The 13,647-nt window shown below is 40.7% G+C and overlaps 1 protein-coding gene across 4 annotated transcripts in view; it reads right to left on the bottom strand.

Moving 5' to 3' along the window:
* LOC144673605 (solute carrier organic anion transporter family member 2A1-like) overlaps nt 1-13,647 on the bottom strand; it is a 210,664-nt gene that overhangs the window by 133,716 nt on the left and 63,301 nt on the right. For all 4 annotated transcript variants that reach the window (XM_078535353.1, XM_078535356.1, XM_078535354.1 and 1 more), the window contains 2 exons: nt 9,880-9,978; nt 6,789-6,922 (listed from right to left, as the gene is read on the bottom strand). In XM_078535353.1, coding sequence (XP_078391479.1) covers nt 6,789-6,922; nt 9,880-9,978 — 233 coding nt within the window. The remainder of the gene's footprint in view (nt 1-6,788; nt 6,923-9,879; nt 9,979-13,647) is intronic.

Here is a 13,647-nt window from a genome sequence, read left to right as displayed (position 1 = left end):
TGGGGAATGGAAGGGGCAGTGGGAGTATGATCCGCAGAACATGTGTGTGCTTATCTTTTACATGTTTGGGGTTTCCATAGTGCCAGCATGAGCAGTATTACAGAGCCCAATTTGTGACCTTGGTTTTTGAAATAGAGAAAATTGAATTTCATTGGTACTTTGGAGGAATAAGATGTATGAAGAAGTGAGAATGATGGATTATACTAGAGGAGGAAGCAGTACTATATTAGATAGCAGTGGACTAAGAAGGACTATGAGGGATACAGAGACAGGTTTACAATGCACGCACGTAAACACATAAAGTGTGGTGAATAAGGTTGGTGAGCTACCAGCAAAAATAACAGTCAGAGAATATGATGCAGTGGCTTAAAAATGGTGAAGAATGTATCCTTGAATATGGCATAGGGTAAATAAAGTTAAGGAGTTAAATGCGTGGCTCAAAGATTGATGTGGGAGGAATGGGTTTCAGTTCATGGGGCACTGGCATCAGTACTGGGGTAAAGGGATCTTTTCCGATGGGCTGGGTTTTACTTGAACCGTGCTGGGACCAGTGTCCTGGCAAGTCAAATAACTAGGGCTGTAGAGAGAGCATTAAATTAAATAGAGAGGAGGAGGGTTCTGGAGAGGGGATACATTGGCTTACAAAGCAAAAGAATGTGGCAGCCTTGCAGGGCAGCTATTTAGGTAATGATAGCCAGAGTGCGACAGGAAGGGACAGAGTGTACAAACATAAAAAAAAAGCAGCAAATAGAGTAAAAGGGGGAAAAAATGGTAAAAATGCAAAATGAATGGCGCTGCACTTAAATGCATGAAGTATTCAGAACAAAATAAATGAATTAAAGGCGATAATAGAGGTTAATGGGTATGATCTTATAGCCATTACGGAGACATATAAAGTTGCTGGAAAAAGTAACAAGCCTGAGGATTGAAAGCAGTTTAGAATTCAGAGAAGGGGGACCGAGAGATTGATTAAGAGGGGGAAAATCGAATATGAGAGGAAACATGCAAGGAACATAAATGCAGGCAAGAAAATCTTCTATAAGTATGTAAAAAGAAAAAGATTAGCGAAGGCAAATGTTGGTCCCTTACAGTCTGAAAGGGGAGAATTTATAATAGAAAACAAGGAAATGGCAGAGCAATTAAACAACTACTTGAGTTCTGTCTTCACGGAGGAAGACACAAATAACTTCCCAGAAATACTAGGGAACCAAGGGTCTGGTGAGAAGGAGGAATTGAAGGAAATTAACATTACTAAAACAATAGTGCTGGGGAAATTAACGGGACTGAAAGCCGATAAATCCCCAGGACCCGATAATCTGCATCCCAGTGTACTAAACAAGGTGGCCATGGAAATAGTGGATGCGTTGGTTCTCATCTTCCAAAATTCTTTAGATTCTACAACAGTCCCGGAAGATTGGAGGGTGGCAAATGTAATTTAAAAAAGGAGGAAGGGAAAAACAGGGAATTACAGACCAGTTAGCCTAACATCAGCGGTAGGGAAAATGCTAGAGTCTATTATAATGGATGTGATAACAGGACACTTCGAAAATATCAACAGGATTAGACAAAGTGAACTTAGATTTATGAAATGCATCCAATGCCTTCATTGCAAGAGGACTTGAGTACAGGAACAAGGATGTCTTACTGCAGCTGTACAGGGCCTTGGTGAGACCACACCTGGAGTACTATGTGCAGTTTTGGTCTCCTTACCTAAGAAAGGATATATTTGCCATTGAGGGAGTGCAGCAAAGGTTCACCAGACTAATTCCTGTGATGGCAGGATTGTCGTATGAGGAGACATTGGGCCGACTAGGCCTGCATTCACTGAAGTTTAGAAGAATGAGAGGAGATGTCATTGAAACATATAAAATTCTGACAGGGATGGGCAGACTGGATGCAGGGATGATGTTTCCTCTGGCTGGGGCCGTCTAGAACAAAGAGTCACAATCTCAGGATGCAGGCAGGCCATTTAGGACCTAGATGAGGGGAAACCTCTTCACTCAGAGGGTGGTGAACCTATGGAATTTTCTACCATAGAAGGCTGTGGAGGCCAAGTCACTGAATATATTTTAAGAAGGAATTAGATAGATTTCGAGACTCTAAAGATATCAAGGGGTATGGGGAGAGAGCGGGTTATGGTGTTGTGATAGAGGATCAGCCATGATCGTATTGAATGGTGGAGCAGGTTCAAAGGGCCAAATGACCGACTCCAGCTTCTATTTTCTATGTTTCTATGGGAAGGGAAATCATGTTTGACAAACCCATTGGAGTTCCTTGGAGACATAACCTTCAAAATAGATGAGGGAGAACCTATGGGTGTGGTGTATTTGGATTTTCAGAAAGATTTTAATAAAGTCCCACAAGAGGTTCGTGGTAAAATTAAAGCACATGGGATTGGGGGAGCTATATTAGGATGGATTGAGAATTGGTTGACAGACAGGCGACAGAGTAGCAGGCGCTGACTGGTGGGGTACCACAGGGATCATTGCTTGGGCCCCAGCTATTCACAATATGTATCAATGATTTGGATGAGGGAACCAAATGTAATATTTCCAAGTTTGCTGACAACACGAAATTTAGTGGGAATGTCAGCGATGAGGAGGGTGTTAAGAGACTTCAAGGTGATTTAGACAGGTTGAGCGAGTGGACAAATACATGGCAGAGCAGTATAACATGGATACGGGTGTTGTTATCCACTTTGGTAGGAGAAACAGAATGGCAGCGTATTATTTAAATGTTGATATATTGGGAAATATTGATGTATAAAGGGGCCTGGGTGTCCTTGTATACCAATCACTGAAAACAAGCATGCAGGTGCAGCAAGCAGTTAAGAAGGCAAGTGATATGCTGGCCTTCATTGCGAGAGGACTTGACTACAGGAGCAAGGGTGTCTTGCTGTAGTTGTACAGGCCCTCGGTGAGATCATATATGGAGTACTATGTGCAGTTTTGGTCTCCTTACCTAAGAAAAGATATAATTGCCATCGAGGGAGTGCAGCGAAGGTTCATCAGACTGATTCCTGGGATGGCAGGATTGACATATGGGGGGAGATTGGACCACTAGGCCTGAATTCACTGGAGTTTAGAAGAATGAGAGGGGATCTCTTTTAAACATATAAAATTCTGACAGGGATGGACAGGCTGGATATTTCATCTGGCTGGGAGAGTGTAGAACAAGGGGTCACAGTCTCAGGCTACGGGATAGACCATTTAGGACTGAGATGAGGAGAAAATTCTTCACTCAGGGGGTGGTGAGCCCATGGACTTCTCTGCCACAGAAGGTTGTGGAGGCCAAGTCACTGAACATAGTTACGAAGGAGTTAGATAGATTTCTGGACTCTAAAGGCATCAAGTGGAATAGGGGGAACACAGGGGTATGGTGTTGAGATAAGAGGATCAGCCATGATCGTATTGAATGGCGGAGCAGGCTCGAAGGACCGAATGGCCTACTCCTGCTCCTATTTTCTATGTTTCTATGTTTCAGGAAGCCAGGATATAGAAACGGTTTGGGTAGAGATGAGGAATGGTAAAGGCAAGAAGTAACTTGCGGGAATGTTTTACAGGCCCCCTAACAGTACCCACACGGTAGTATGGAGTATAAAGGGAGAGGTAATGAGAGCTTGTCAGAACAGCATGGTGATGATCATGGGGGATTTTAATCTGCACGTAGGGTGGAAAAAGTCAGATATGCAAATGTAGCCTAGATAAGAAATTCATAGGATTCCTTTTTGAGAACAGCACATTCTGGAGCCAACTAAGAGCAGGCTATACTAAACCTGGTATTGTGCAACGAGATAGGTATAATTATTGATCTCACAGTGAAGGCGCCCCTAGGTAGCAGTGGTCATAATACGATTGAATCTTACATTCAGTTTGAGAGAGAGAATAGTAGGTCTAAGACTAATATTTTAAACTTAAATAAGGACAATTATGAGGGTACGAAAGCAGAGCTAGCGAAAGTGAACTGGCAATTTAGGTTAAGGGATAGGTCAATGGAGATGCCGTGGTGGACATTTAAGGGAATATTTCAGAATATACAGAATAGATACATTCCAACAAGAAAGAAGAATTCCAAGGGGAGATCCATCATCTGTGGCTAACTATAAAAGTTAAAGGCAGTAACAAACTTAAAGAAAAAGCAAATAAATGCGCAAAGGTGGTGGCAGGTCAGAAGATTGGACAGAATATAAAAAACAGCAAAGAATGACTAAAAGATTAATAAGGAGGGAGAAATTAGAATATGGGAGAAAGCTAGCTAGAAATTTAAGCACAGATAGTTAAAGTTTCTATAGATACTTTAAAAAGAAAAGATTTAACAAAGTGAGTGTTAGTCCTACAGAAGTTGAGTCTGTGCAATTAGTATTGGAAAATGAGATAGCAGATTAATTTAACAGGTATTTTGCTCGGTCTTCAGTGTAGAGGATGCTCATAACATCCCAGAAATAGCTGTAAATCAGGAAATGGAAAGAAGGGAGGAACTCAAGAACATTATAGTTACTAGAGAAGTAGTACTTAGCAAATTGTTGAAACTACGGATTGACAAGTCCCTGGCCTGATGGATTTCACCCTAGGGTCTTAAAAGAAGTGACCAGTGAGATAGTTGATGTGTTGGTTTTAATCTTCCAAAATTTACTAGATTTGGGTAAGGCTCCATTGGACTGAAAAATAGCGAATGTAATCCTTTATTCAAAAAGGGAGCAAGACAGAAAGCAGGAAACTATAGGCCAGTTTTCTTAACATCTCTCATAAGGAAAATGTTAAAAGCTGTTATTAAATATGTTATAACAGGGCACTTAGACAAATTCAAGGTATTCAGCCAGTCAACATGGTTTTGTGAAAGGGAAATCATGTTTAACAAATTCATTGGAGTTCTTTGATGAAATAACATGTTCTGTGGATAAAGGGGACCAGTGGATGTATTGTACTTAGATGTTCAGAAGGCATTTGATAAGGTGCCACATCAAAGTCTATTGTGGAAAATAAAAGCTCATAGTGTAAGGGGTATTCTGGCATTTTGGCAGGAAGAATAAAAAAAGCATGTTATCTAAATGGTGAGAGATTGCAGAGCTCTGAGATGCAGAGGAATCTGCATTAATCGTAAAAGGTTAATATGCAGGTACAGCAAGTAATTAGGAAAGCTAATAGAATGTTATTGTTTATTGCGAGGGGAATTGAATGCAAGAGTAGGGAGGTTATGCTTCAGTTGTACAGGGCATTAGTGAGACCACATTTGGAGTACAGTACTGATCTCCTTCTTGATGGAAGAATGTAATTGCGTTAGAAGCAGTTCAGAGAAGGTTTACTAGACTAATACCAGGAATGGGTGGGTTGTCTTATGAGGAAAGGTTATACAGGCTAGGCTGGTATCCACTGGAGGTGGACCCTTGCAGAAGGCATCTGAGAGAAAGCATCAGTTTGGGAGAAGATGCCAAAGCGAGCTCTTTGAAAATGGAGATTGGAAACCCTCGTGCGAAAGACGGGGTTCAGTAAGATTGGTTGGCTCACGGTGTGACAAGCCTTTGGGGGAGTTGAGGAGAGATCCGTTGCATCTGTTTTGGGTGGCATCTGTCACTTGGTTTCAGAGTGTGGTGTGCCTGACCACAGGTCACCTATTGGTTTGCATGGCCTCTGTACTTACTATGAACATTAGAGTATAAGATAGCTTTTATAACTTGTGTTATCCTTTCAAATCTGTATATATCTATAAAGGTATAATTGTGAGCGAAGGAGTATTGTAATATAGTTCATCTTTTCTTGTTTAATAAATGTTTTGTTATTTTGTTAAAAGTTCATTAGCTGACTCCTGTGACTCTGTTCAGTAGCCACTCTCCTCATATCTAAATAAAAAATAAAAGTTAGGATCTATCAAGCCGGGTTCCACCCTGAGATCTGGCTTGTCCAGTAGTAACATCAGCTGGGATCATAACAAGATGGTTAGATTCTCTCTTGTTGGCACTTGTGAGAAGCATATGTTATATGTCGATTATCAGCCCAAGCCTAAATGTTGTCCAGGTCTTGCTGCATTCGGACATGGACAGCTTCACTATCTGAGGAGTTGCGAATGTTGCTGAACGTTGTGCAATCATCAGCGAACATCCCCATTTCTGGCCTTAATATGGAGGGAAGGTCAATGATGAAGCAGTTGAAGTTGGTTGGGCCTCGGACACCACTCTAAGGAGCTCCTACAGTGATGTCCTAGGATTGAGAAGATTGATCTCCACAAACATCCACCTTCCTTTGTGCCAGGTATGACTCCAACCAATGGAGAGCTTTTTCCTTGATTACAATTGTACTTGATTACAATCAATTTTTACTAGGCCTCCTTGATGCCACAAACCGTCAAATGCTGCCTTGATGTCAAGGGCAGTCACACTCACCTCGCCTCTTGAATTCAATTAGTTTGCTCATTTTTTGATCAATGCTGTAATGAGGTCAGGAGCTGAGTGAACCTGGCGAACTGAGCATCAGTAAGTTGGTTATTGCTGAGTAAGTACTGATTAATAGCATTGTCGACGACTCTATCCATCACTTTGCTGGTGATCAAGAATAGGCTGATGGGGTGAGAATTTGGCAGGCTGGATTTGTTCTGTTTTTTTTTGTGGACAGGAAATACCTGGGTAATTTTTCCCTGATGCTTGTGGCATCTTGCTCGGAATGAACTGACTACTGCATTTGCATACACAACAACAGTCTTTGGACTTTAAGTTCTCTTTTTCATCTATGGACAACATCACAGGAGATCAAATAGTCATTAAACAAATATGAAGGCAATCAAACTTAGATTCTTACCTTTCGAGGAACCATTTCTCGAGGGAAAAAAAAATAAGGAACAGAGGCGATGGCCAGAATACTGCTGGATATCAGCAATCCCAGCCACCAGGCACCAATCCATCGGGGGTCACTGGGTTTCAAATCAATGGTGGCTGAAAGTAAAACAAAACAAGGAGACACAATCATCAGTCACTGTCACTGAATAGAATAGAATCATACAGCACAGAGGGGGTCCATTTGGCACATTTTGTCTGTGCTGGCTCTTTGAAAGAACTATCCAATCTTTGCTCATTCCCCAAGTAACACAGAATCACATAATTTTAACAGCACAGGAAAAGGCCATTCAGCCCATCATGTCTGCACCGGCTCTCCAAATGAGCATTATGACCGAGTGCCAATGCCCTGTCTTTTCCCCATACCCTTGCACGTTGTTTCTGTTCAAAGAATCATCTAATGCCCTCTTGAATGCCTCGATGAACCTGCCTCCAACACACTTCTAGGCAGTGCATTCCAGACCCCAAACTACTCGTTGTGTGAAAAAGTTCTTTCTCACGTCACATTTCCTTCTTTTGCAAATCACTTTAAATCTGTGCCCTCTCGTTCTTGATCCTTTTACAAGTGGGAACAGTATCTCCCTATCTACTCTGTCCAGTCCCCTCATGATTTTAAACATCTCTATCAAATCTCCTCTTAGCCTTCTCCTCTCTAAGGAGGATAGTCCCAATCTCTCCAATATATCTTCGTAACTGAAGTTTCTCATCCCTGGAACCATTCTTGTTAACCTCTTCTGCACTCTCTCCAATTTTGTTCACACCCTTCCTATAGTATGGCAGCCAGAACCGTACACAATACTCCAGCTGAGGTCTAATGAGTGTCTTATATAAATTCAGCATAACCTCCCTGTTCTTGTACTCTATACCCCTATTAATATAGTCCAGGATACTATATGTTTTATCAACTGCTCTCTCCACCTGTCCTGCCACCTTCAATAATCCATGCACGTATATACCCAGGTCTTTCTGCTTCTGCATCCCCTTCAAAATTTCACTCCTTATTTTATAATGTCTGTCCATGCTGTTCCTACCAAAATGCATCACCTCACACTTCTCCGCATTGAACTTCATCTGCCACCTATCTGCCCACTCCGTCAACTTGTCTATGTCCTTTTGAAGTTCTACACTGTCCCCCTCACAGTTTACAACACTCCCATGCTTCGTATCATCCAAAAGTTTGAAATTGTCCCCTGCACACCAAGATCTAGATCATTAATATATATCAGGAAAAGCAAGGAGCCCAATACTGGCCCCTGTCGTGGAAAACTCCAGTACAAACCTTCCTCCAGCCCGGAAAATATCCATTGACCATTGCTCTCTGCTTCCTATTTTTCAGCCAATTTTGTATCCACGTTGCTACTGTCCCTTTTATTCCATGAGCAATAACTTTTCTCACAAGTCTGTTGTGTGGCACTGTATCAAATGCCTTTTGAAAGTCCATGCACACCACATCAACCTTTTCTATTACTTCTTCAAAAAAATCCAGCAAGTTAGTTAAACACGATTTTCTCTTTAGAAATCCATGCTGGCTCTTCCTTATCAACCCATATTTTTCCATGTCAATACTAATTCTATCCTGAATAATTGTTTCTAGAACCTTGCCCACCACTGACTGGTCTATAATTGCTAGGCTTATCCTGACAACCTTTTTTTGAACAAGGGCGTAATGTCTGCAATTCTCCAGTCCTCTGGCACCTCCCCTGAATCTGAGGAAAACTGAAAAATTATGGCCAGTGCCCCTGCAATTTCTACTCTCACTTCCTTCCATACCCTTGGATGCATCTTATCTGGTCCTGGTGCCTTGCCAACTTTAAGTGCTGACAGTCTATTCAACACATCCTCCTAATCAATTTTGAACCTTCTAGTGACACAGCTCCCTCGTCTGTCACAATGGCCTGGGTAGCATCTACTTCATTGGTAAATACGGATGCAAAGTATTCATTTAAGGCAGAGAGGGACTGGGTGACCGCCAGAGTATCTAAGAGAAACAGGCTCTTGCTCCCTCTGAACTCTTGCAGCTTTATGGGCTCCCTCTCTCTGTGAACTCGCACTGTTTTATGGGCTCTCTCGCTCCAAACTCTCGCTGCTTAATGGTCTCGCTCTCTCAATGAACTGCAACTCCTTTTAGGGCTTTCTCTCTCTGAACTCATACTGCATTATGGGATCTCTCTGTCTCCGAACTCCTTCTATTTTATGGGCTCTCTCTCGCTGAACTCCTGCTGCATAATGGGTTCTCTCCTTCTCTCCGAACTCCCGTTGCTTTATGTGCTTTCTCTCTCTCTGAACTCCTGCTACTATATGGGCTCTCTCTCTGTCTCTCTTTGTCTGACCTCCCGCTGCTTTGAGTGCTCTCTCTGTCTGAACTGCTGCTGCTTTATGGCTCTCTCTCTCTCTAATCTCCTGCTGCTTTATGGGCTCTCTCTCTCTCTCTGAACTCCCGTTGGTTTATAATGAAGCCCAATTTCAGGCTGGACTCGGACCTCTCAGTTTCATAATCACAATGAGTCCTAAAGGAATTCAAAATATATCAGCTTGGAGGTAGCTGTCAATTAGCTCAGGTCTGGTAGCCTATGCTTTATTTAACTCAGTATCTGCTCTTGTATGTCAATGGTGTAAACTGGGCAGACAAGCATTTATCAGAAGTATCGGAAGGAAGCCAAAGCTAATGAGGGATTTTATTAGTTTTGGTTAACTTCATCTAGCAGCTATGCATCTGATTTTGACTAATTTTGGAATTGGGAAAGGAAGAGATGCAGCCATTTCTATACAAAATTGATGATTATCTGTTACAGAGGTATCTACGGTTTCTTTCCATGCTATTTTGAAAAGTGATTGGATATATTAATAATTAAGGGTGCCTCAATAATAAAGCAAAAATATGGATATTTATTGCTTCATAAATGATTATTTTCTGTTACATTCAAACTGACAAAGCAGTCATTTCCTTTGGAAAGCACAATGTAATTTGGATTAGCAGGTACACTGGAGGGATAGAAGTCTTTGTTTCATTTCTCTGTCCAGTTATAAGCACAGCATTTTCACTGGATTCCACTTACCTGGGTCCACCCTGTCCAGATCCACAAATAAATGTAACATCACTGACCCCAGTAAATACCCGAAGGCAGGTCCAAAGACAGAAATTGCAAACAGGATTGCTGGAAAGGGGAAGAGGAAAAACAAGAGTTAATAATTGAAAATAAATTCAGTGACTTGCAGATGCCTCTCTGAACAAATCATTTGCTAAGAAGAACCATACCTAAAACTGACCCAAGGATAGAGAAACCAATTTCTTCAATACTACACACCAAATACTTTTAATATTTTAAGCAGCTTGTTCAGATCATCCCTCAATTTTCTATACTCAAGGGAATACAAGTCAATTTATGCAACTTGCTGTTATAATTTAACCTTTTAAGCTTTGCTATACTCTAGTGAACTCATTCTGTATCTTATCCAAGGTCAATATATCCCTCACAAGGTGAGGGGTCCAGAACTGAATACAATATTCCAGATGGAGTTTCACTAAAGTTCTGTACAACTGAATCATAACTCCACCCCATTGTATTCCTTGAGATAAAGGCCTATACTCCATTCAACACTCCATTTGCTTGTTTTTAATGCCTGTTCACTAATTTTAAATGATATATGTATTTGAAAACCTCTTTGATCCATCACAGTTCCCAGCTTTTTCAACATTTGAAAAATGCTTTGGTTTTCATGGATCCAAAGTGAATGAGCTCACACTTGCCCACATTGAATTGCATTTACCATAGTTTTTCTATTCACTTAATCTATGTCCATTTGCAACTTTCTATTCCCATCTGTACTATTGCTACTTAATTGGTGCATATTTTTCTATGAAGAACTTAATTTATACATCTTTCATGACCTCAGGACAACCCAAAGTACTTTTGAAGTGTAATCACTGTTGTAATACGGGAAGTAATTGGTACACATCAAAGTCCCACAAATATAAATGGGGCATATATATCTCATAGATAGATGAGATATATATTCATAAGTATTAGGTTAGATATCAGGGTAGAATTTCAAGCTTGGATGCAATCATTGTGAAAACTGGGATCAAAAATGTGTTTATTTTATGAAGTGAAGATAGGTTCAATTTTTCACTCAAATCATTTGCATAATCACAAATGTGAAATAGTTCATACACCAGTGCAATCAACAGGGTTTCAGGTGCAATTGTTTACTCTTTTCCTTGCATTAAAAATATTCTGCGATGCATTTAAGAGTGGTAACTGGTGCAGTTTTATGAATACAGTTGAAAATGGGTTTATCATGAAAAAGAACATTTTTATTATGTGCCGAGTTCCCCATCTATCAATAACTGATTTTAATTTACTGAAAATAACATTGAAGAACTATACAAAATTGTTTACTAGTTTTGTCTGTGCACACAAGTCAGGTTTTTTTGTAAATTTTTTTTAATATTTAAAATATTTTAAAAGGCACCTGTTTGTGCCCTGGCATTGTCAAAATGATTAATTTTAAGGGCCTCCTTGAAGGACTGTTGATGGGTACGATTAGCAGAAACCTACCATGGCGATTAATTTGATCTGTGGATGGGACCAGTTTTGTGGGCAAGGCCAGCAGCAAATGCCATGGTTTCTAAAATCAGCACAAAAGTCATGAAACACAGAGGTTTTCACTGGTCGTAACTTATGCTTGGAATTCCTGGGTCTTTTGCTGTTTTACTGATTTTGGGTACATTCTGCTGGACATACTAGTGCATTCTTATGGTAACTCCACACTAATATATTTTACATGCTGACTGAGTGTTAAATGTTGCCTGAAAATGCTTTTTTTGCCTGCCACGCATAACATGCATTAAAAATTTGTGTATTTATCTCTGCATAATTGTTCATTGTGAAGCATTTATTAATCCTTGGGGAGCCTTTGGCCAAACAAACTTTTGAAGGAGCAGATTAACAGCAATGAATGTTTTGAAAACAAACCTAGTTTGAAAAACAAAGGTGAGGTAACTTTCAAAAGTGATATGGATATATACTTGGAGAGGAAATTCATGCTGGGCTCAGGAGAAAAAGAAGAGAATTAGATTAATTGCTTAGCTTTTCAAAAGCGCTGACACAGACAAGATGGGTCAAATGGCTTCTATGGCCTATGTCCTGATCTGCAAACACAGCCCAATCACCATACATAACCCAATGTCAGTTGCAAAATTACAAATGGCCCGGATCTCCCAAGGAACAACAATCATTGTCAAATTGCTACTCTGATCGAATGCTCCCCCATCTTGACACTGCTCCACATTTCCTGCCGGGTTTTCCGAGCCCAGCTTTCCCAGAAATGCAGAGCACAGCATCCCTCAGAACTCAATCAGATCGCAGTAAAGTCGAGGGAAGACAGGGTATGTCCCCTTTTCATGGCACTAGCTGTCATATAGTAAGCTTAAATACCCAGTGTGAGGATAGTGATATTTGTTGTTCAGAGGGAGTATTGCAGAAAAAGGTGATAATAAGTGAGGTTCATGGAGATGCTAAACCCATTCCATGGTGGAAGGTAAATTTAAAGGACAAGTGGAGAACAGGTGAGGAGATTGTTGAAGTAGTGGAAAAATTGCCCATTGCAGGCGTTTAATTTATTTTAGGTAATGATATAGCTGGGTCACAGATCTAGGTGATGCCTACAATAGTTAAGCAGCATGTAGCCATGCATTCAACAGAGGTGTTGGAGAAAGAGCATCCTGGATTTTTTCCAGATTGTGTAGCAATAAGATCACAAGCTCACAGATTGAAACAGGAAGAAAAGGAAGTTAAAAGGCAGGGAAAAGGTGTTGAAGTTCAATTAGCTGATACAATCTTTGCTAAGATTGTTCACAAGGAGAGAATGGAAGAGAACGAAGGTGAAGTGTTTAACTCAAGGAAATTGGTAGAGCTACAACAAAAGAATCCATGAATAAAGCAGTTATATCAGGCAACTCACTCAGAAACAGAGGCAAAGTGTATTCCAGAATGTTATTACCTTAAGGGTAATGTGTTAATGAGGAAGTGGTGACCATATCAAGTTTCAGCAGATGAAAAATGGAAGTGCATCAGATTGTTATACCAACTGGATATAGAAATGAGATACTGAGAGTAGCTCATGAAATTCCAATAGGGGGACATTTTGGAATTAGGAAAACACAGGTGAAAATATAAAAACATTTTTATTGGCCTGGATTGCAAAGAGATGTCAAATTCTGTAGAACAAACTACAAGCAGTGATTAAGCCGGCACTTTTAATTCCAATTCAACCATTTGAGGAACCTTTTACTAGGGTCATAACTGATTGTGCAGGAGCCCTCCCTAAGATTAAAAGTGGAAATCAGTATTTATTGACGACAATGGATGTGTTTACAAGGTTTCCGGAAGTGCAAAATATTACAGCAAAGAGAATTGTAGAGGAGCTGACAATTTTTTCACATATGGTTTTCCAAAAGAAATAAAATTTGAGCTCTGATCTGATTGTATGTCACAGTTGTTTAAGGGAGTAATGAACAGTTTGGAGATGAAACAGTTTAAATCGACACGTGAGAAACACCTGACCTACCTACCTAATCCCATTTACCAGCACTTGGCCCATAGCCTTAAATGTTATGACGTGCCAAATGCTCATCCAGGTACTTTTTAAAGAATGCGAGGCAACCCGCCTCCACCACCGTCCCAGGCAATGCATTCAAGACCGTCACCACCCTCTGGGTAAAAAGGTTTTTCCTCACATCCCCCCTAAACCTCCTGCCCCTCACCTTGAATTTATGTCCCCTTGTGACTGACCCGTCAACTAAGGGGAACAGCTGCTCCCTA

This window comes from Cetorhinus maximus, unplaced genomic scaffold, assembly GCF_964194155.1.
Source record: "Cetorhinus maximus unplaced genomic scaffold, sCetMax3.hap1.1 HAP1_SCAFFOLD_396, whole genome shotgun sequence".
Classification (NCBI taxonomy): domain Eukaryota; kingdom Metazoa; phylum Chordata; class Chondrichthyes; order Lamniformes; family Cetorhinidae; genus Cetorhinus; species Cetorhinus maximus.
This window is presented reverse-complemented; position numbering and strand designations above follow the sequence as displayed.